Below are 25084 nucleotides of genomic sequence, written 5' to 3'. Positions count from 1 at the left end.
TTTTGGTTATTAGAAAAAGGATGTCAGATAAAAATGAGGACTAGGTTTCACCCAATTTTCAGTGGCGCTTTGTAGGAAGATGCTTATTAATGTGGTTGGCTCAGCTCATGGATTCCTGGCGGCTGACACGGGCCTGTTTGGTTGCACATGTGGGCCAAAGCACAGGGGAAGAGAGCTGTCTGACGGCAGCAGCTGTACGCACTGTTTGCCCACACCGCAGCAGAAGCATAAAAATGAAGCGCTCCCTGTGATAGGTCTGACAGGGCATATGGTGAATATTAATGTGTCAAAACATGGAGGGAAAAGAAGAGAGGATAGAAACGCCAATGACCCAGACTGGCTGGGAATACCTCAAACCACATCAGAGATTACCCTACCTTACTCCATATTATCTATTTATCTGAACAGTATCACATAGAAGGGTTTTATTAAACAGGCTGCTTTCATTTGATAGGAATCTGTTTGCTTGTCTGTGACAAACCTATCCCTTTATTTAACATGCCTCATCTTAAAGAACTTTTAAAAAGTTAATGTTTTTGAATAAGCAATAATTGTCCGCATCATGTTGTAATACAGTGCATTGTATTTCTTAATGCTACCAGCAGATTTCGGCTTAGGGCTGAAAAACGATTGTCCAAAATGAAACTGAGCAAATCTTTTATAGAACACACTTCTCTCATGTCCAACTCGAGGCGGATATTTTTGGCGAAGTAAAATAGAAAATAATGGAAGGAAATTCCCGCTCTAAATGCGCACTGTTATTCCTTTCCAAAAAGGGAGACGGAGATGAAAAAGATATAAAATAGGCAGTTTCAAATTAAAAAAGAAACCATTGGTTTGAATGTAATATACCTCTCAGTGTGATTGCGGTGTAAGTTATAACAATGTGTATGATCCTGCTTCAACAAGATGCAGCACTGCAGTAACCAGTATGCTTTTCTATCTGTCTGGCCACCGCACAGCGCAGTTATTTATGGGGTTTGTCCAGTAGTCATTTTATAATATCATTACCATCAGACGCTGAAACTCACCATGAGCCAAGTTAAATATCTGTTTTATTTTAGGAGATCTTTTTTCCCTCCTGCCCTCGCACTATAGACAGCCGTTTGTACTCGAGGAAGTTAAACACTTTCATAAAGCAGCACATGGATTTTTCTGTTTTGTGTTTTAATTATATTTATGTAGGAATATTTGCCTAACTTTCTGATGTGTTTGTTTTTATACTTGTATGTCTGGAGATCTGTGTAATCCAAAATGGTTACATGGTTTCTCACAAAATCCTGCATGCACATACTACAAGTCTGTGTGTAACACTCCTGGGTTTCCACAGTCGGCCTATGTTTGTGCGGGTACATGTAGGAGGTCTCGGTAACACACTGAAAAGACATTTTACAACAATCCATCTTTTGGTCTGAAATGCATCAGTGCCATGTTATAAATAAAAGTTTGATCATGTTTTATTTAGACAAACAGTACATGTATATATTTAACCCATTGATGTAGTCATGCATTAAGCACATACGCCTTCAACATACAGATTCTATGCAGTATGGAAAAATAAAGAATTTAATTTTAGTACTGTGTAGGGCTACATAAGCATAGAAAATAAGAGGTTACAGAAAAAGTTTTTCTTCAGACAGTTGCCCCTTTCTGTTTTTCCTGAAATTCTTTATATGTTCAAAGCATCTCATATAAACAAACACTAAGCTTCTTTAAACATATATGAGCTATGCGGTTATGATTTAAGTAAAAAAAAAACTGTGTTTTCTTTACGGCTGTGTTAATTTTAATTTCTAAGGGTACAGAGAATAAACAATTTTTTCAATACCTTTCTTACATAACAAAAATCTTGACATGTGTACCGAAAGTCTAAAAAAATCTCCTAAGAAGTTCAGAAATGTGTTTGGATTATTGAAAATATAACTAAAAACTCTGTGAGTAAACGATGGAAACCTGGCTGGAAATAATTGACTAAGAGTTGTTTTATTAGTTAAGAGTGAAATACTCTACATGGTCAGTTAAGCCATTAAGTAATAAAATGTCATTTGAGCATTTTGTCTCTGTTTAGTCAAGGACTAAATTCCCCAGCTGCTGTTAATCATACTGGCCCATGACTTTCTAAACAGAAAACAATTTTCATATTTTCAGTGTTATAAATATTGTGTCTGATATTAAATATGTTACTGGTTAACATATAAACATCTGAATGTGGGTTGTAAACGTTTTCATAATTTACTCTTTAGAATATTTTCAATTCTTATTTGATGAGATGACTTTTTCTAATCCTTCCTGAGAGATGATTCATCCAGAGTTTCACTAGTTGTGTGACATATTTATAACCTTAAAAATGTCTTCATATGGTTTTAAGTTTACCTTCAGTGTAGAGATAGTTTATGTAAACAAACAGAGCTGTCTTATACACACATGGTTTTGTGCTCAGCCCCTCATTAAGGTTGCACCCCCTCTGCTGGGCAGTCACAGTACTACAGCCCAGCTCCTCTCTCATGAGATCCATTCGACTAATTACGCCACACTGAGCCTGTCTCCAGAGAACAGAAGCCAGAATCAGCTCGTTTTCTCTACAGTTTGCATCTAATTAGGTTCTAATTAGAGGAACATTTTAAATATTTTTCAACAACTACATCCATCAATCATGTGATTAATTTTACTGCTTGTAGTACATTTTACAACAGGGCCTGATCTGGAAAAACTACTTGCGAGAATTGAATCATTTGACTCTGATGGAACTTTTTGATTCACAGACGTTTTTCATTCTGCTCTGTAATCACTTAGTGACATTAAAGTGATCACATTTTATGCTAGGATATTCTATGTCAAATATGAAGAACAAAACAAACCAGTGATTACTCATTCTGTCTCTGCACTTCTTTTCAAATATTACAGCAGACTGGGTTTGTTCTTGACATTAGTCACCTTCCCTCTGTGTCTGCTGTTAGCTGCAGAGAAGTATGAAACCTCATGCATCCTGTATGACCAAAACCTCTGCCAACACCCGCTTCTTCTCTCTTACGCAATGCTCTAAGAAGTTCTGGCAGTAGCCACTTGTAACCAGTCTAGCATCACTTATATACCCTCTCATGTATATCAGCAGTTATACTCAATATGCATGTTAACCCTTGCTGGATCAAGTCCAAGCAAAACACCCAGTCTTCAATTAAACATTCTCAAGTAAATGGTGTTACTGAAAGGAGCCTGAGGTCAAAAGGGTATCACTGACAGCCTGGTTAGCTCCATTCCTGCTCCCTCATGCTAAGTACTGTGAGTTATTGGTCTGAGTGAGACAGGCAGGACAGGCTGTGTCTGCAGAATCCAGTTTTCTGCTGCAGGGAAACCAGAGCAGAATTAGACTTCATTTTATGTAAAATTATATATTAGTTCAGTCTGAGACACCTACGATAAGAGGACAAAATGTGTGAAGCTTCTTTAAGTGGCTAATATGTTGTTCACCTCATAAAATGAATGAAAGCATTCATTAGTCAGATTTGATCATGCACTTCCAACCAACACAAAAATGTTTGAATACCTGCTTTTTGTTATCACTATGAACTGTCTCACACTGCTGGTTATGTACATCAAGTTGTGGTACTCTGTTACTGAAGAGGTGACTGTAGTTGCATAAATAAGGGAGGGATGTTTCTGCCATTAATCCGGTAATCAGAATTATCTTTACTATGGTTTACTACCCCTAAAACGGTTAGGGTCAGTATCTCTTGAGAGGTTTTAGACACTTCCGTCACTGTTAGTGTTTTGCATTATGCTTTATAAGTAGTTTTTCCACCCACATGCTGCTTGGCTCTGTTGATGCCATGCAACACTGTTGGACATTTTGGACAGACATTCATTGTAGAGCTCGATCAACTAAGGATATTTCATACAGATGATGATTTTGAACAACAAATTGTTTTTGATTTGATTTGATGTCTTCATTTCAATCATGTAAAAGTAAAAAAGAAAAAAAAACATACAAGTAGAAAAGAAGAAATAGTTATACAAAAATACAAGAAAAAAAAAGGAAATAGTTATACAAAAGAAAAAAAATCAATCAGTTCCATTAGCAAGCACTGAAACATTTTACTTAACATTTGATACATGATACAACTTTTGAAGATATTTTATAACATTTTATTTTTGTTGTTTTATAACAAAAATATAACAAACAGTCCAGATAACATAAAACAGACAGGGTCATTATGAGTGAGGTGAATGTTTGACATTGTCTAGTCCATTCAAAAGAGAAGGGAACAAATAATATTTAAAAGGGGGAAGCTGGGTTACCCAACTGAATAAATGGGTTGCTCCTTGGTGTCCATGAAATTAAAAAAAAAATCTTTATGGTCCTGTGAGTCCAAGAATGTTGCCATAGAAAGAAACAAGCCATCTTCCAGCAAAATCCTTGCGTAATAAAGACATCATTGCAGGTTCAGTTTTCCAGTTTTCCAGCTTTTTTGGTTTGCATGTCTTGGAGAGAAAGTCTGTTGTTCCATACAAAGATTTCCTGGACATTCAGTGATTTTGGGGATTCTTTGTTCAGTAATTTCCTGGTTATAGCGTTTTTACTACCAGCTAACAGTATCTGTAATAAATGTCTTTTTGCCTTCGTAGCCCAGTTAGCATATTTCCCAGGTGTATAACGCTAAGTTAAAATGAAGCTCTGAGCTGATAATTGATCTGATCACGTTCACCACATCTATCCAGTAAGCAGTAATTTTAGGACATTCCCAGAATATGTGAAAATGGCCTGTTAATCTACAACCACACAAATCAGGCCCAGGGCAGGATCACTTTATTCTTATATTTTGGGCTTTTTTCATCCTTTTATTTAGAGGCTATGACAGTGGATAGAGAAGGAAAAGAAACGAACTAAATCAACTCAACATTGCTCATTTATATTGTTTATTAAAACTTGAAGGCGATATGTGATGGCTTGCGAGTATCTAGACAAAGTTAATATATCCCAGCCAAAACAGTGCACAGATATTAAACTACTTTTTCCAGTTTCTTGTTCAAGGGTCGACGAGTGGTTGGATTGGTTCCACTTTGAGCATCTGCCCCTATCATGCTCGGAGAGTCAAATATCTTTCACCATAAACGATCGTCAGATGTTCCCAATGTTTAAAAGAATGTCGACAGTACTTCAAGAGCAAAGCTAACAGAAAATGAAAGCACATGATCTGTTTTCTGTTCTCTCGGCTATCACTCCTAAACATAGACTTTTTTTAGGGTTGTTTTTACAAGGTACGAACCTCGCCTGCTGAATCCTTTGAAGAGTGAGAATGGAGGACACAAAGGAAGCAGTGGATCCACTGCTGTTAATGGGCAAATGGTTCACATTTAGGCTAGCATCGTGATATGGAGAACACATGTGGCTGTTATCCTGCTGTGTCAGAGCACTGCTTTGTGAAGGAGATATGATCAAACACCACTTGAGTTTGTGGTATTGCTCTACACTGATGGGCCAACCCCACCAACAGCTGCCTGAAACAGATTACTGTCCGGGTCTTCTATATAGTAATAGACTATTTTCTACTTATACGGGTAGCTGATAGCAGGGTATCTCACCTTCTTATGTGTGGTTGAAAACAATCCACTTAGGATATTCCTAAAGTCTCAACTTCTTTGTCGAGTGTGCGGTTATACAAGCGCACAAAGCTTGGAACGGTAGATGTGGCCTTGAATCATCTAGATGGGAATTCTATCTTCTGTTCTAACCACTGTGAAACAGGAATGATATTTGATTGTTCACTTGCCAGGAGATTTTGGATTGGACGTTTCAGTGTCGCATATCAAAGACTTGTAGTTGGACTTGAATTACATTTTGTGCCACAAGCTACTGTATTATCTGCATGCTGATTTTTCTCCCTTGTACTGATCAAAACCGTTGCACGTCAACAGGGTTTGTTATTCAATTAGGGTGGATGAAGGCTAAATATGGTGATATAAAAATCAGCATCACTGCTTGCCTGGGACCTTAAAGCTGGTGTTTTCAGTGCCATAATGCTGTCAACATTCATCCACAGCTCGGACATTTATGTGGAGTTATGCAGCGTGGGGGGAACTTAAAAAACAACAAAAAGTATTGGATACTAGATTTAGCAGAAGTCAGGTTCTGCCACAACCACACAAACCGACCACACATGCCCAACCTTAAATCTTTGTATTGTTTGTTTTTTTAGCGAACACATTATCACTAAGACGTAATAAAACCTGATCAGCTTTCTGCCAAACGTGTGTAAAGCGGCTTCATTTTAAATCATTGCACATGTTGACTTTGGAGTGTTGTAGTTACAAACCTGCTAATCACCGGGGGTGCAAGGCTATTAGAATATGTGAGCATATAGCAACTGTCAAAACATATCCTGCTTTTGAAAGGCAAACTCATCATTATTTTCAGGGTTCGGGTGCAAATAGTGTGCTATTCCATTTAAGGGTCATTGTCTAATAGTTTTTGGGTTGGCAGTGCTGTCAGAGCTCGGTGCTCTGTTAGCAATAATTTCTTTGCAACGCTTAACACTTACCAGGCTGCGGTACAAACAAAACAACCCCAGCAGGAGTGGTATCATGTGGGGAAACAACAGAGGGAAAGGGAGGTCGGGGGAATGAAGGAAGGTTGCATCCTCCTCCTTACCCCAAATGTCTGCTTAATGTCCAATCTTTTTTTTCTCTTCCTTGCTTCCCTTTTGTTTCCCAATTTCACTCATTCATGTTTGGCACTTTTATTTCAGGAAGGCGACCAGACGGCCACTGTGCTCACTCTGTGCGCCATGATGGACTTAAATTTGATGCAGGAGACGTGCCAAATGGCCATCCGGGATGTAGGTGGCCTTGAAGTCCTCCTTAACTTGCTGGATACAAATGAAGTCAGATGCAAAGTGAGTAGCTGTGCCAGAACTGAACCTGGACGGCCTGCAGGCATAAGCAGAGCCTGCTGTGTATGCCAGCCTGTGTTTTAGTAACAAAAACACCAGTGCTGGTTAGAGAGCGTGCCTTTCAAGACACAGGGTAGCAATTATTCTCTAGTGTGCCTAATGACATATGGATCCTTTTTAACCCCCATTTTATTACCGCTTTTTGTCCTTTCTATTTTTAGTACAATTGTGGGTTGTTTGGTTAATAGATATTGCTGAACAGAGGAAAGCTTCATGTTCGTGTGGACATAACAGCTTTTTTCACGTGTAGAACAAACCCACCAATTTTAAAACATATTGCAACATGTAAACATCAATTGTATATGTGTGTTTCTAGATTGGATCTCTGAAAATTCTGAGAAAGATAAGTCACAACGTGCAAATCCGTCGAGCCATTGTGGACATGGGAGGCCTGCAGAGCATCGTGAAGATCCTGGACTCACCTGTAAAGGATCTTAAGGCCTTAGCAGCTGAGACCGTTGCTTATGTTGCCAGGTTTCGCAGAGCAAGGAGAACTGTCAGGCAATGTGGTGGCATCCAGAAACTGGTTTGTAGAAGCACAGAATGAATGTAACATTAAAAAAGTGTTAAAGAGTTATCAACAACTCCAAATTGAAGTGCAAAAAGAGCCTGATCTTTCCTCACAGGCACTAATTTAAAAAAAAGTTATGTCCTACAGTGGCATACTTTCCATTAAAACGTGTCTGCTTATGTCTATGTCAGCTGGTTTGTAATTTAGTACACACTTTTTTGTATTAAACCGCAGTGCCTCAGGAGCTGTGGAAAAACAGGATGGTGCCTTTTTGGAAGTGGTCCCCATATTATCATTACTATTACTAAAATGTAAAGGACATATCCAGACTTTGCTGACTTGGTTCTGATGCGCAGCAAATCAGTCATCCCCTCCATGCCAGATAGTGGCCCATCCATCCCTTTGCACCCTGTCTTTGAAAACAGCAGAGAGGGTGCTGGGCTACAACAGATAGAATGTCCTCTACATCCTCTGACCTGCATTCATGTTTGTTGACAGAACGACCTGTGATTACAGCCTCCATGCCTTGTATATTTTCCTTAGCTCCAAATCGGATGTTCTCATGTACAAGTCACTCACGGAGGCAGATTAATTTCACGCTAAGCTACAAGACCACCTTTGAACTGTGCTGTGTGTAATAGCTTTGCCTGCTCTGTCTCACTGGCCAGGAACTATGGATTACAACACTGAATGATGGCCATAAACCGTCACACTGGGCTTTTCAAATCTAACAACAACATCTATCTTGACAGTTTTCCACTCCTAGCATCTCTGGCTTTTTCATCCTTGCAGACCCAGTGGTAATAGAATTTTAATTACACCCTTAATCACAGCAAATAAGCTGCTTTTCCCATCTGGAACCATCCATTATCACTCCAAAGCTGCAAGCAGACCTTGAGTCCTTGAATTTATGTCAAGTTCAGCGAGTTTGTGTAAATGCGTGTAAGTTTTATGCTGAAACATGTGTGGTCTGCCTGCTTGTTTGCACACATTTTCATGTTGGTGTTTATCCACCTCTAAATCTGGCTCCCTTGTCTCTCTCTGCTCAGGTGAAGCTGCTGGACTGTGTCCCTGATTTAGCCAACCTGACTGAAAACCAGGAGAAGGATGTGGAGGTGGCTCGCTGTGGGGCTCTGGCACTGTGGAGCTGCAGCAAGAGCACCAAGAACAAGGTGGCCATCCGTACGGCCGAGGGGATCCCTCTGCTGGGATGTTTGCTCAAGTCTCCACATGAGAACATGCTCATTCCTGTGGTGGGCACCCTGCAGGAGTGTGCTTCAGAGGTATGGAGGGACAGGAACTGTGTTTTGATAATATTGTGGTACAAGTGGTCAAGTCATGCTATATGTGATTTAACCCAGGAACCTGAGTCTTAGGGACAACATAAACTGTAGGCATTTTATTTCATAAAAGGATACAGCCAATGGTAATAACTGTGGAAGTGATCTTCCTGTACCTATATCCAAATGCTATAAATATTATAGAAAACATGTCACTATGTCGCACTCTTTCACTGAGTGCCATGTATACACTCTTGTTTCACTTGTCCTGTTCTCACTGAAGTATGCTGCCTTGCTGCCCCAAACATTCTCAAACGCAAGCTGATTTAACTTCAGGGCTAAACCAAGTGTTAAATAGTATATGACGAGGCAGAGAGATAAGGACAATACTGAAGTTACAAGAAAGTTAGTGTAAATATGTGATACATTTTTATATGATGTCATGCTGTTTAGTGTCTGTTTATTGTTCTGTGTTACAGGAAAGCTACAGGATTTCCATCCAGTCTCTGGGCATGATCAAGGATTTGGTCAAGAACTTAAGCAGTGACAATGAGGAGCTACAAATGCATTGTGCAAGTGCAATCTTCAAGGTACCTGTTTCCCATTAGTGCTCCTGACACGGACATTGTCTGAAAACAATAACACAATAGTGAAAACCAAGAGTACGATAGTTTCTTTTTGGACTTCTTTGTTTCCTAATTAGATCCAGCCTTGTAGAGGAATTAACCCCCCCCCCCTGGTTCTTGCTTTACAGTGTGCAGAGGACAAGCAAACTCGTGACCTGGTGCGCAGGTACAAAGGTCTGCAACCGCTGGTTTCACTGCTGAGCAAGGCGGACAACAAGCAGCTCCTGGCCGCTGCCACGGGGGCCATCTGGAAGTGTTCCATCAGTGTGGAGAATGTGGCTAAGTATGCCAGGCCTCGCTGTGTTACCTCTCATTAACACACACATACACACACAAACTAAACATACCAGAGATACAAAAACACATTGTAGCAGAATATTTTGGGTTGCACAAATGTGAGTCTGACTTTGATTAATCACTCAAATAGCAGGCTAATTAGCATCAGTGTGTAAGGAGGGCAGTTAGGAGTTTCAACCACATGTGCCCATTACTTTTTGGAAATACATTTGCAAAGTTGGTTTACAGCAGTCTTACAGTATGTGAATCCAGCACAGCAATGAGGGATTGAACTGACTAGCATGCATTGTTGTCATCATGCCATCATCACATATGTTGCTTTTATGAAAGCCTCTTTTTCATTCATGACTTGCTTTGTCAAGTTTTCCACTCACATGTTGTCGTAGCGTTTCCCCTTTTTCTTTTACCATTCGATCTGGTTGAAGTGATTATTTGCGTAAAATCTAAAGTTTTTGCACAGACTCTATAAGTTCTGATCTTTAATGTGAGCGTTTGCTGCTATGTTTAAATCTTTTCCACTGTTAACAAAAGCTCAAGTCAGCGTGCCGATTTTATAGACTCTACTGATGTGTTTGTCGAGGCCTGATCATATGCGGGCATACTGCGAGAGCCAGCCTTGAGTTGGTGGTTTTCTACTTATGTCAGAAGAGGCAGGCTGGCAGAGGCTTTAATCATTTGTCATGTAAGGCAGAGGGTTTATTTAAGTCTCATTTAGCCTGGTCCCTTTAGGAGTGACATTTCTGGAATGGTGTTCAACTTTTCAAGGATTTTTAAATCAGTAATTTTCCCTCTTAAAAAAAAAATCATGCCCGAAGACCGTGCCCTGGCAGCCCCACACGTTTCCACTAGTACTCCCTTGAAAGAATGATTTAGTGGTATTTATTTTCTTATTCAGTGTGAGGTCAGGGGCATATTATACAGCACTTACCCAGTAATTTTATACTTTGGAAACATGTTAATCAGTTTAAAACCTATCCCTGCTAATGTGGCCAAGAATCTAATAAGTCATTGTCTTTGAATAATCTCTACGACAAAGAATGTTTTTTTATGTTAAGGTGAGATTACGTCAAATACTTTTCCTTTGACTCAGACATGCCGTATAGCTCAAATTGCTGTGGAATTCTAAAAATAACAAGAAAAACGAGCAGTAGCACTCAGAAGGATCTTTCCTCACTCCATATATCATAACTGACAGAATGATATCCTGCATTTAAAGTCTAAGTTAAGTCCTCCCAACTGGAACTGGAGTGTCTGCTGCCACTTTGAGTTAAGTTAGGATTCCCTTACAGGAGGAGAAGCACGGTGACAACATTTTTTTTTAAGCATGAAAGACAGATCCGTGTCTTTTTAACCCCTGGCTTTGATGAAAAACATTTGGGGGATTTTATTTACTTAGTTGTAGTTAAAAGATTATGATAATAGCAGTGGAGAGACTATGAATCTACAGGCAGACAATTCTGCTCTTACGGCACTTAATGAAGCGTGTCAGCTGGCTCCTTAATCTTTGTTTTGTAAACTCTCTTGAATAAACAACAAATTGGCACAGGTTGGAATCTTTGTGACTGCATTTAGGCGTGATGATAAAATGAGTTAACTGCACTTGGCATGAGTGAAGTTACAGCTTGATACACTCTCTGCCAGTGAGGGCTCTCTGCCATATGTAATGACTTCTTACACTGCTGCTACAGTATGTTAAATACTCAACATTACTACTGGTAATTACAATAATAGAAGTAAGTATGATAATGTCATTAATCATATGTAAACCACAGTCACTGACAGTTCATGTTATACACTAAATGACACTTCAGTTGTCCTCTCTCTAAATATTACCTGTCAGAACTGTATCTTACCTAAAGACATGAATGAGTTTTTATTTCATGTTTTTCATCACTGTGTGTGTTATTTTGTGATTTTACAATGTGAACATTGGGCCACCATCATGACGCATGTCAGAAGTATTTTAAGTATGCTTAAATGTGTAAGTGGATCTGTTTGCTCAAACTCTCTCAGGATTATTTGAACACTTAAAATGTCGACATCAGGCAAAAGCTAGGAATGAGGTGACCGGGCCATTACTGTCAAAAAGAAAAAGCTGCTAATGGTAACAGCATTTTAGGGTCGTGTTCTTATTTCAGAATCAATCACAGGCTGAGTGGTTTACTGAAATGAAAATCAGTGTATTATATATTTTGTTGCAGCAATAACAAAAAGAAAGAGTTTTCTTAGTCTTCTTTTCTATCAGCAAGAACCTGCTCAAATGAAACAGGCCCGCTGCAAACAACAGGATTTTGTGTGAATGATGATTTTGGGGTCTGCACAGTATAGAGGTTGGAGGACCTCCACTCAAGACAAGTAGCAGCATGTGTAAGCCATTTGCTTGATTAATGATAGATCCGAATGAGAGATGATTGACGCCCAGGAATATAATTACTTTTGATACTGAAGTGTGTTTATTTAAAGACTACATAGGCTTATGTTTTTTGTCAGGATATGTTACAGAGAGCACTATTTCTGGGCCAAGATTATATGCACTAAGAGAATGCCTTTTCTTTGCAGATAAAGGAATCATTGACATGTGGTCCCTTGAGCCTGTATACTAAGGTGTTATGGACACACAAAAAAGCGGTAAAAACTGCTAACAAAAGAGTGAGGGAATAACTTTGCAGCAATGGAAAGTAGCAGCTGCCAAGTCTCAGACTGTATGTGCCAGTTCAGTAATGTTTGGGGTCAAGATTGTGGGGTTTGCTTCCAATTACTGGCTACCCCTCCGTCTTACCTCTGCTCCAGCCTACGATGAGCACACCATAATTGCCCCTCCGGAATGATACTCCTTCTTAACTCAGAAAAGGTCTGTGCTCACCCAGGTTATTCTCCACTATGAACAATCTGTCCAATTTCAGGTTGAACAAGCGATGCCGCTCTCCTCATGGTCATCGCTTGGCAGCTCTTGGTGCCTGAAATGTCTTGCTTCTACTCCGGCCTTTCTAAAAAGCCCTTGTTATTATAAAAGGCAGCATTTAAGCTCTCTGCACTTGGTTCAATTTGCGACGAGTGTAGAAGAACGAGAAAAGGAAAAGTCAGGCAATCAATCATATGAATCTCCAGCACAGAAGCCCCGCTGTGGTTCCTGTGTCTTCTGACAGGCTTTAATAAGCTTCCTGATGTGTGGAGCCCAGTGTTTGCTGTTGAAGCTGCTCCAGGAAGCCTTGTGCAACGTTACTCTTGCTGTAATTATTTCAGCTGGGATTGGCCTCACACAAATAGGCATTACTCACTGTCCGTTTATCAAAAGTTATGTCTGTGATTACAACATAATTCTACTGTTACTGCAGATGACACTTCAGCAATGGCATAGGAAAACCGGTGTTTGTCTTTATGATGAATTTCACTGAAGTTAACTTTGGCAGCTCATCTGTTCATTAGCAGTGTTTTCACTTGTAAGAATAGGCTGTGTTTTTGGGGAACCTGACCAAAACCAAATGACCCGGGCCATCTACAATAGCTTACGAACCCTGATGCCAGTAACCGTAACTTTGAATAAAAACAGTCATAGAACTTAACTGTACATCAGAGGTTTGTTGAGGTTTTGTGCAACCGCATTATATCCCTTTTAAATGTTTACTATAGTTTACCACTCTGTAGCATTGGCAAACACGACAAAATCACTGCAAAAGAGGGAGGAAGTGTTTCCAAGCCACAGCAAAGCCTTGGTTATGCAAAGTACATAGATGGGACAACTGTGAGCAGCCGTGGGAAACCTGCCTGTTCTGCTGGGTTACTGTATGAGTTCTGTGCCTGTGTGTCTTGGGGGTAGTGTAACTGTTACTGCTCATCTACACAGCTCAAGTTGTAAATGTAATGATTGCAGCTTTGTCTATCTGTTCGAGGGTCTGTTTGCTTCTTGGTAGCCCAGTGTGATCCCAACAGGTATTGGACCGATAGTCATGGAAGTTTTTATTGAAATTCACAGTGTACCTAGTATAAATAATTAAAACATCTTTTCAAGTAGCACCATGGTACAACTGTCAAAGATTAACAGCCACTATGCATTGCTTGCATCTTGTTCACCGATCTCTGAATCAGAAGTTTTAGTAAATGACATTTCAATTCTAATACAACTCTTCCACCTCTTTTCTATCTGTATAGATTTCAGGAGTACAAAGCCCTTGAGACCCTGGTCCACCTGCTGAATGATCAACCAGAAGAAGTACTGGTTAATGTGGTTGGAGCAGTGGGTGAGTTCTCCCAGATTCCTGCTAACAAGGCCATCATTCGCAAGAGCGGGGGCATCAAGTCACTCGTGAACCTGCTCACTGGAACCAATCAGGCACGTGTTACTTTCTCTTTCTGCATCCAGTGTTTAAAACATGATTCTATGTTGTTTCATACATGTCATTTGAATGTGTTTCATTTAACCAGGCCCTTCTTGTGAATGTTACCAAGGCAGTGGGTGCTTGTGCCACTGACATGGAGAACATGGCGTAAGTCTTTCCCCTCTCTTCAAGGGCATCCAACCAGCTAACATGCCCTTCTTCGTTTAGAGTGCAGTTTACATAAGGCACACAGCCCCATGTAAGGTGTCTCGTACAATGTGATTACTCACTTCCATTACCAAATTAGCTCCAAGCATGTATTCTTAGCCATGTATTGATGTCATATGTTATGACGAGGGAATGACACCAATTCCAAAATACAAACACGGTATCATTAACTTGTCATGGGCTGATGCTTAAAGAAATTTATGCTCTTTTAATTTGTTATTATGCAGGTACTTTTCTCTTTCATCCCCTGTTTAATGGCTGGTTTTAAAAGCTTTGTTTATTGTACCTGCTGTGTTAAATATGGTTGTGGTTTGATTCCCAGTGCTTTACTATAGCTTTGTGGTCACCGTCAGGACTAGAGCTGGTCAGACGAACATACCTAAAGCCCTACCCTGTCCAAAACTACATGGCTGGGAAAAACACAGTGAACCACAGTCCAGAGCAGTCTTTGTTCTGTGTTCATTTAACCTCACCCTCAATACTGCGGAACATTGTGGAGCTTCCATCTGTGCCTCATTGCTTTTACAAGGTTGTTATGGACTACAAAACCCTTCTTAATTAGAACTGGACACAAATACAACTTAACGACTAAGTTTATGCTGTTAGTTAGCTGTTAACGCTATCACATGAGTCCATTACATTTGTTTGGAGGAAAAAAACCAAGGGGTTCAATAAAAAATGAAGCATGTCAAAATAAAGCCACTAAGTGTGGTAAACTTCACACAAATGGAGAAGTGTTTTACATTGGTTCATCACGTTCTCCATGTTTTCTCACGGTATGTATATTTAGAGCAGAACGTGTAATTTTTCAGCCCTCACACATTGCTCTAAACAGAGAGGTCTTATTTCAGGAGTATGTTGTATGTTTTGTGGGGCTGGCTTATTTTGAGACACGTATGTGTACAGTAGTTTTCTGAGCCATTAACATAACTCACATTTGATTGTATCCTACTCTAACTCAACACTGCCAAAGTTGTTTTCTCAAATCCCAGTGATTAAATGGTGTTTGGCATGCTAACGAATAAGATGATGATATACGTATGATACCACACAGTCAGCTACAAAATTCCTGTCAGTTAACATGTCTTCATCTAGCCAACAGAAACTTCTCCTGATCAGGATAGTCTCTGTTTTGTCATCATTCAAATTCAGGTCATAACTACTGAAGGTCCAAAGCAAGCACAGATTACTTTCAAGTTTTCCATAAAATACTCATGTGTTTGTTTTTATTCTCAACCAGTAGGCAGCCTGTGGTTAATGACATAGCACTTCCTCCCATGAATCCTGTGTAGCTACAAGAGTGAACACAACGTTGTTCAATGCCTCCAGGGTTTGTGGTCTCCTCCTCTAATCCATCACTGTCAGCCGCAGCTTCATTGCTAATCTTTTTCATACCTGCTTCATGGGAAGAGCAAGCTGTTTTGGCGGATGATATGACGCTTCACTTTTGTTTTTGGTCCGGATTTAAGAGGCCCAGCAGACTGGAATCTGATGTTATGATCCCTCTAGACTGATTTATGTGCAAACGGAAGACAGATGGCGCAGGGGACGTCCCTGATGAGTGTTCGCTCGTTGCCAGTCACGGAGATACTGTGATTAGGGAGTGTTTAAGTAATTATGACAGCATTCAATGTCGGCCTTGTTGGTGGAAGCACACATGGGGAACACGTTACACGTTACAACGGGTGCTCTGTGGCGTAATTCTTTGGGTTCCCAGACCCTGACTGCAGTTTTGAATACAGTCGTGTATAGGACATGAAATACAGCTCATGCCTAAGTAAACTTCACTCAGACCCTATGAAATATAGAGCGACCTGTCTCTGGGTGTGTTTGATTTGGAAAGAGGTCCTCTTTTTGGCTTTGGTTGAAAAACAAGCCACCAACATAAAGTGTAAGTTTGTCTCAGTTTCTATTTATAAATCCATGTATGAAGCACTATACACAGATGTATGTAAGTTAACCTCTGGCTCGAGCATTGCTCCACGGAGAGTGATTTAAGTGAGCAGACAGTGGGTGGGTTTCAGGCTTGCAGAGTAACTGAGCAGGAATGAAGGCAAGTTGTAATGAAAAGCCAATGCTGAAATCGATAGATCCTTTGATCCTTCTTGGCTGCAGTTGTGGTGAACCTGCTGCTAGCCAGCTGAGGCGAACATAATCAAAAGAGTTATACTTTTAAATCTTTCAAGGAAAAAAACAAGCTTAGTGAAAGATGTAGTTAGAAGCTCAACATTATTGTTTCAGTCCAGCTTACTTTTCTTGTTCCTTAATCCTTACACTTCTCTACGTCTCTGTCTCTTCACAGAATCATTGACCAGCTTGATGGAGTCCGCCTGGTGTGGTCCTTATTGAAAAACCCCAGTGCAGATGTTCAGTCCAGTGCAGCATGGGCACTTTGTCCATGCATTGAGAATGCAAAGGTAGAGTACAGAGAAGTAATTTGTCTTCTGCCGCTGACCTATGGCTTTAGAGCGAAGCCCACCAAAGACCCATAGATATCCTCTTAATCAAAGAGGTCTGCAGAGTTTGTGTTGTTTTAGAATAAAGGGTTATCCCACTCACAAGATAGAAGCCTGCTTATATCAGCATGCTTGTCTGTAAGCTCTCCCTCCAACCTGCTGTTGCTGCTTGGGGGTTAGCAGGGGCATAGCTGTTTCAGAGGAGGCTTACATGAACCTCTGGCTAATATGAAGCAGAGAAGCCTCCTTGGCACACAATGATTGGTGAATTGGGAGAGAGACTGGGTAATATCCTGTGGCATGGCTTCTGATTTCCCCGCTAAAAATCCTCCCTCAACATGCTACTAGTTACAGAGGCACACTGCCTTCCAAAGGGTATCAGACTGTTTCTGTGAAACCAACGTCTCTAATGAAAACACTGCACACAATGACTCACAGAAGAATCAACAACATCACCATGAATACAGCATACTAAGACTCAGAGAAGGATGTGAGGCATAGAAGGTGGTGCCTAAACAAGTGTTTTATGCTTAGTGTGCATTCTCATTAGCTCTCTCTGGGGTTGTTCCATCAAAATTTACCGAACCCCAAGTTTAAACTTTCTGAAGACCTTGTTGCTAGTTGCATATTTATAGAGAGACACATACATGTTAGTTGTTGAAAAGTCAAGCATTTGTCAAGTTAAGACACTGAAACCATACATTTAGGTTACATATGGGGCACATCAGTCTCCTAGGGGAAAGAGAATCAGATTTAGTGATTGCTCACTGCTGCATCTGCTGGTTATTTTTTATGAAGAGTCCCAGCATAAAAGAGCAGTTGGAGGCCGAGTTGCACAGTGGCTAATGTAGATATCAGGAACATCAATGCATCAAACAATAAAAGCTTTATCTGGCTTATTAAGTTGAGTCTGCATCAATATGAGCAATATGAGCCCCTTCGTGGTATCGTCTCAACCTCAACCTTGTCTTGCATTGCAGCGATGTCATTCACTTTTAATTTCAGACAGACTTGAGGAAATTTATGATCCCCTGTGCACTTGTATCTTTCCCATGTAAAATTGTGTTGTTTTCTTAGATTATCACTGTGATTAAGGTCAATTGGACAATCTGGTTAAGTTTGAACAGATATCAGGCCCATGCAGGTGTCTTGTATTTTCAGGCTGGAATTTTTCTGGCCAAGAAGGGGAGCGAAAATGATGCATGGCAACCATATGGAAGGAGAGCGAGACTGCGGACCTACTATTGAGCGCTAACAAAGTTTGACAATGTTTGTCTGGACGTCAGTTTTCCAATTTTGAGGGAAATTCATGAACATGCTTTTGGGATGATTTTTTGGTGTGGGACAGGGGCAATGACAAGAGCTAAATAGAGCTCTTTGCCCGTTGAGATGAGGAACCTGATACAGCTGTTTTTGGTACAGTCATTATTTAGATAAAAACCCCATGTGGTTTGAGTTAGCAGCTCTATAGATTTATGAGAGAGCCGTGGTATAAATGCATCTGAGACATGTTTCATGCAGTACTGCTGCGCATCGACAGACACAGCAAGATTTTCTATACCGACAGCTTCTCAACATATACTCATTTAGTACCATATAAGTGCTGCAAAAACTTGATAGTGAATTGTGCAATTACCTTTCTTTTCCAATAAAGGAGGTAGACTCCTCCAGGTTGCAAGTAATGGGGTGTATCATTAATTTGCCTGGGTGCAGGGGCTCATTGAGATGCATGATTTATTTTTCCTCTACATAGTAGCCATGTAGCTGATTGCTCAAGAGAAAGGGTCAGGGCACGCTTCTGCCATTCTCAGTCTGGCTCGCTCCCATCAGCTCAAGATCACGCACAGCAGATAATGTGTTTTCTATTTCATTTCATCCCTGGTAAGATGAGGGGGAGAGAGAGAGGATAGCGCGAGAGAGAGCCTTTCCGTGTGCAGCCTCATAATGTTGCGGTTTTCAGATCTGGGGGCCGGTCCAGGCCATGAAAGAGTTTCTGGCTAGTCTATCGCAGCTGGTGGCTTGAGAGAGCTTCCTCTGTCGCAGGGACTCCCGGCCAGCCGTCATCAGTATTCCTGAGGAAAGGCTTCCTGTGTGTCGGAGGTCAGCTCCTGGCCCCGGCACCCCCTCCTTGCAGTGCCCTGCACTGCACACATGGCTCATCCTCTGGCACGGCATCACAGGGCCCATACACCGCAGGCTGGCTTGATCTCAGCTGTAGCTCTCTGTTAGGGAGGAGAACACAACAGTACATCCAGCTCTCCTGAAGTAGTTGTGCTCTAAAACTGTAAATCAGCTGCTGCTGTTTGTCAGTGCTTGATCTTAAGGAATCCCTAAATATGCAGAATGAAGAACAACCAATGAGTGAAAATAAAAGAAAATCTTTTTTTACTGATCTCTAGAGCACTGAGCCTTTCATCACCTGTGGACATGTAGATTGATGTTAAAGCATTCTCAAAATAAGCCTGCTTTGTGATTTACATGTTATTCACAATCCTTTGTGTTTGAGGAGATTTTTGTTCTGCTTTTAAAGTACTGAACATTACAAACTCTGCCACCATGATGTACACTTCAATGGCTGGCAAACGGTGTGTTGTGATTTTCAACAGCAGCCTAATGTGCCAAGCCATACTGAAGCCAGAGACCCTGCCAGCTCCTCAGCTGTGGGTCTTTCAGCACTCCTTACCAGCCTCGTGTTCGTTAGGCGTTACCCCATAAGTGGCTGTGAGCCCATAGGTACCACCTGATGCCATGAAATCAAACCTGTAAGCCTTGGGTTCGCAATGTGTGTCAGTCTGAGGCAACAATTTTTTATGTGAATTTTGAGATCTGAATTTTCATTGTGAAGAGTTTGATTGAGCACAGAAGGCCACACAAAGATCCTCTGAAAATGCTGAAATACTGAGTCAATTTAAAAAAAATTAAGAGAGCAAGCACAAATAATTTGACGTTGCATAAACTGATTCTGTTTAACCTGTGTTTCTCAACTTCTTGCAAACATCTCAGGCTCATCCACATGAATTCATCCTAAGAAAAGTGGCTCATGTTGAACCGCCCACTCAGCCACCGCTTGTTTGCCCAGATCAACAACACAGGTCTGCTGAGGAAGCAGTTGTTATTTTCAGAGCATCTGTTTTACAAAGATAAAGATAGTTCTCCTGGTTGGTTTGCCTTGATGGGACTTTGATTGTTTCCTGGGCTGATCAAAGTACTTTCTTTGTACTTATTTGGTGTCCCTTGTTTTGTCTGCTTTACTCAAATGAGCCTGCCTGCCTCTCCTCTTTCCTCAGTCATTAGCCGCCGCTCATCATCACCCTGCTCATTCATTTTGACAGAGCACCAGCTAATAACAGATTTGTTTGCCTATAGGATGCAGGGGAAATGGTGCGCTCACTCGTCGGTGGTTTGGAACTGATTGTTAATTTGCTGAAGTCAACAAACAAGGAAGTGCTGGCGAGCATCTGTGCTGCCATCGCCAAAATAGCCAAAGACAGGGAGAATCTGGCAGTCCTTACTGATCACGGGGTTGTCCCATTGCTGGCCAAGCTGACTGACACAGTAAGATCACCTCACTGCTGGAGACAATAACACACACATTTTTTTTTACAATGATTTTAGTTGGCTTCTTCCTATTTAATACATCATAAATCCAGGTCACAAGAAGTAGATTGTACGTATTTCAAAGAGTCTCCTGCAGAGCTGTTTGCCGCAGCAGGTTTTCTGTTGTACACATTGTAAAGAAAGTTCTCTGGGGATTAATAATAGCATCCTATTTCCCTCTCTACAGACTGATGACAAGCTGTGTTGCCACCTGGCTGAGGCCATCGGCCACTGCTGCATGTGGGGCAGCAACAGGGCATCTTTCGGTGATGCTGGAGCAGTGGCCCCCCTTGTGCGGTACCTCGGTTCAAAAGACACGGCAGTCCACAAGAGCACAGTGATGGCCCTGTACCAGCTGTCAAAGGACCCCAACAACTGCATCAGCATGCACAAGAGTGGAGTGGTCAAGGTCAGTCAAGCTGAATTTCTGACTCCTTACTTCTGCTTTTTCATTAACAATTTACAAAGTAGTTATCCCTCTTGTTTATTTTGTGCGTTTTAGGCTAAATCTGTCATAATAACTTTGAGGAAAAAGGTACTTTGGCCTCCCAACACCCTTGTTTGAGCAATGTGTGAAAAACACTGAGTAATAAACTTTGAAAAGCTTTGACTATTTTAAGAGCCTTTGACCAAAGGAGCAGAAACAAAGCGGGTTTTATTCAGCGGCGGAAACATGACTCCACTTTCTAGCCGTCATGGGAATTCAGAAAAGCAAACAGCTCAGTGTGTGCGCAGTGCCATTTCTCCGGTAGACCCTAGATGCCATTACAGCACAAGTCAAAGGGCTGTAGCTGGGGGTAACTGTTGCTAAGGGCTGTTCCTGGACATCAGGGTAGAATGCAGCAGCGATATGGTTCAGGCCAAAGAGTGGAGTCAGAGCTGTTCAAGGCTGCAGGAGAACAATGTTTTTTTATGGTCAAGGGTTTTTTTTTTTTTCTCTGTAAGGCTACATCCGCCAGCTTTCTTCATCCCTGCAGTTGTGTAGCACTCGTCCAAAAAGAAACAAGCATTGTTTTGTCTAACTTTGTGCCTGTTAGGCTGTTTCCATTCAGCTCCAGAGACTGTTTATGTTTGTCTCTGACAGTCACTCAAGATTTCATGTACAGATTGGGCTGTGAATGATGATCAGGTACCCATATTTCAGAATATTTGGAAAACATTGCTATCTTTTTCTCTGATTCAATCATGTTTCGCAGAAGGACTTTCACATGGAAATCTTTTTGTGGCCCAAAGTGAGTTTAAATCCTTTTTCCCTCTCCTAAATAACAACTGCGATATAAATTATAAAGCGGTTATGCCATTGCAGCCAGATACTTTTTTCCCATGTTCATTAAATGGTGTACTTTAGCTTGATCTGCTGCTACAGTGTATGTGGTTCAACACTGGCCATAATTGGTAGCTGGACTGAACATTGGGTGTTCCGAGAGAGTTATGTCCAATTTGCAAAAGTCGTTAAGCTCAATGCTTTTTGTAGTTTGAGCCACGACAAAAACTGGACAAACCCTCTTTTTTTTCTCAGTGTGTGTGTGTGTGCCTGTATTTGAAATGGAGTGTGCTTGCATGGGTGTGAGTACGTGTGCAAATGAAAGGCATACCACCCATTTTAATCTGTCTCTGTGTTTGTCCTTATTAATGTACCAGTTAAGAGTTGCAACACTACTCCATAATGTATTTTTGGACTTTTAAAGAGCTTAATTACCAAAGGCCACGTAACTGCAGCAGTATTGCATTTGTTCTTAATCTCAGACATGGAAACACAACACAGGCAGCCTCATTGTTCAGTCTCGCCTCAGTCTCAGCCGGTCTGGGAGGGAGGCTGAGTCTTACCTGCCTGACCTCAGAGGAAACATTTCAATGTGAGACCTTGTCAATCTTTCAGATTTCAGTTTGCACTGTGATGTTCTGCTTCATGATATACAGGCAGCTGGTAGAGAGAATGTGTTAAAATAATATTTCTAATAGTTCAAAATGCATCGGAGGAGAGGGTTTATTGAGGATTGATACAGAGCCCTGCATCTGATTTACAGCCGTGTGTAAAACTCTGGACCGCCTCCCATTATTGGAAAAGTATTTCAAAGAGTTTTTCTGTGCCGTTGAGAGTCTCTACAAACATATTTACCCACGTGCAGTATACGATTTCGAATGAGCGAAGGTCTGTCTTGCTCCAAAGTTGGTTTAGAAAGTAACTTTCCCCTCTAGTGCACTTAAGAGCCCAGTCCCTTAAGATCCACAGAGGAAACTAAGCATGGATGAGAAAGCATTTCACACTGGAAAACAGATTACTGACCTGTCTTAGAATTTTTTTTTGCCTCAAGTGGGTCCATAGTCAGTTTAAATATTTTGTGTAAATACTTTGCTTTGGACTTCATCTTGTGTCATTCATAACTTCTTTAAGTCTTTGATGTTTTGTTTCCCATATATTTGGCAGAGTGTATTTTCCTTGGAATCTGCCTGCCTCTCAGATCAAGCGTTGTACAGGAGAAGTGATTCAGGTGCAAAGAGATAAATCGTCTGCATCGTTTGATTTGACATCCACCCTTGGTATCTCGCAGTTTTATACGGATGTGCTTCATTTTGTGTCATGTGCAAAATCAACATGCTTTCCCTCCTGTGCTTGACATTGCTTCCAAAAGGCACTGGGGATTGTTTGCTCAAACCATAAATCCTTATAGACAGCTTCAGCCAGCTATTTGTATTAAAGAGGCTCTCACATAAGAGAAGCTTTGTGAAGTAAATGGATGAAAATTACAAAATGTGGTGGTAATGATTGGTAATTTTCAACTGAAGGCATTCCAGAGCATTGCCTTAGCCCAGTCCTGGTATGTATTTTAAGCATTTACTAATCTAAATGAGAAAAACGTTTGCACTTTGGTTGCCATGAGCACACTCCTGCTCCTGCACGCTGAGTGTTTGTTTTATTTTTTTCTCTCTTACACAGTCAGACGTGAGGAGTGAGAGTGCACAGTGAGGCTGTGGGGGGGCAGAAAATACTCTAATGTGAGGGCAGGAATAAAAACCAAACAGAGCATCACAGGTTTACTTCTTCAGGTTCCTGTTGGTTTGTGGGTAACATGACTTCAGGTCGGGGTGTGGTGAGCAGATGATACTGGCGCTGTGTGCTGCCTGCTCTGTTATGACAACCGTGTTATTTTACATCCTTGGACTGTAATGTTGTAGAGCCTTTGACTCAAGCCTCTCTGTCACACCTGCGGGCCAGAAATACTATCCTTAACACTCCTGTTATGTTTGTTTCTCTGGAAGAGCAATAATGTTTCTGGGTCAATTTGACCCGGGGCATATTCAATTATCCAAAAGTGTAAGAACCCCAAAAAATCCCAGAACACATTTTTTTAAATCTAATTTTTAACTCCATTACTAACCATTTAAATCAATATTTAGTCAATTGGCGTTCTTTAATTCTTAAAGATCATGATTCAATGAGGATAACTCATTTTTCATTAAAATTCATGTTTTTTTAACATACATTGGAAAGACCTAAATATAAATACAAAAGTTTTACATGACATAGATTTTTGTTTATTTTATTCTAAGTTTTGATTTTTTTTTTGTCTATGAAGTGATGTTGATACATTAACAAGAGACACCTCCTCTGTCACATGCTGCCCAGATTTTTATGCTGCATTTAGCTGGTTTGGAAGGCATATATGTTACCTAAGATGGAAGGAACCTCTGCATACCACTTTCATTTCATCCACTGTGACATTACAAATGTGAAATAATACTTTTAACAATTTCATTTTTATTTTTGAACTTTAAAATGGTTCAATTTGACCCGCAACATAACATGAGGGTTGAATGTTTACAACATATCCAAGATGTATGATGAAGCAACAGAGTCCAAATCTAAAACTATTACTGGCAAACAGTATGAAGCAGCTTCATTACATGCACAATTCACTTAATGAAGCATCAGTTGGTCACATGATATACAGTACATGCCATTGCCCCACCCACTTCCTCCAACTCAATCATAGGAATTTTCTGACTTTTTCTTACTACATTCATACATCGGGTCATCAGGACTTTATAAGGGGGCTGGGAAGAGGTCGTTGTTAAAAACTCTGCCCTTAGTATTCACACATGCTACCAACCCAGATCAAGTCAGGAAATTTCAAGGGTTTTTGCATGTGTGAATACGGCTCGAGTCTGGCAGGGAATTTTGAAGCTGAACATATTTTTAATTTACGACCTTTACGAGCATCAAAGATAGGCTAGCATGATAAATTAATCCTTCATTCATTCTTCGCTTACTGTTAACTCTCCAGCTATGGTCCAGACCTGTAATTTGGGGACGTCTACTTTCCTCAAGCTGGTTCTGTTGGCTTAAACGTGGCTTGCAGTAACTAACTAGCTAACCAACTTGTCAAGATCGTGGCAAGACGTTGTGGTAATGTATCATAGAAAAGGTGCTTTGTTTACTCAGTGCAGCAAACAGAATCTTGGATCTTTTCACTGAAGCTTAACATTTTGTTTCCTATGCAGTAAATCTTGGTACTTTCACCACTCACAGGGGCAGCTTTTTTAAAAGAGATGACTCAGTTAGTAACACTTAAGATAGATCTAACAGAGGCACTGATAACAGACAAGGAGCAGCTAACTTATATGGTATGAGGTTTCCTTTTTCCAGCAACTAACTGATGTAATGAAAACCTCGTCATTGAAGACTCCTCTCTTTGGCGAAGAGATTGGTCGGCTCTATCGTGGCAGCTGTGGTTCAGACTGAAACTTTCCTCCTAAAGTCACTAATTTAAAAGCTGCTCTCTCGCCTTCTCTTCTTCCTCTTCACAGACAGACATAGCAGCTCT

General features: G+C 40.7%; 1 protein-coding gene across 1 annotated transcript in view; it reads left to right on the top strand.

Annotated features, from left to right (window-relative positions):
- armc4 (armadillo repeat containing 4) overlaps positions 1-25084 on the top strand; it is a 42533-nt gene that overhangs the window by 13386 nt on the left and 4063 nt on the right. The window contains 10 exon segments of the mRNA XM_034706808.1: positions 6744-6890; positions 7264-7473; positions 8508-8741; positions 9218-9328; positions 9493-9647; positions 13811-13991; positions 14084-14145; positions 16508-16622; positions 20028-20216; positions 20446-20667. Of these exon segments, the coding sequence (XP_034562699.1) occupies positions 6744-6890; positions 7264-7473; positions 8508-8741; positions 9218-9328; positions 9493-9647; positions 13811-13991; positions 14084-14145; positions 16508-16622; positions 20028-20216; positions 20446-20667 (1626 nt within the window).

This window comes from Notolabrus celidotus, chromosome 17 (genome assembly GCF_009762535.1).
Source record: "Notolabrus celidotus isolate fNotCel1 chromosome 17, fNotCel1.pri, whole genome shotgun sequence".
NCBI classification, from domain to species: Eukaryota; Metazoa; Chordata; class Actinopteri; order Labriformes; family Labridae; genus Notolabrus; species Notolabrus celidotus.
This window is presented reverse-complemented; position numbering and strand designations above follow the sequence as displayed.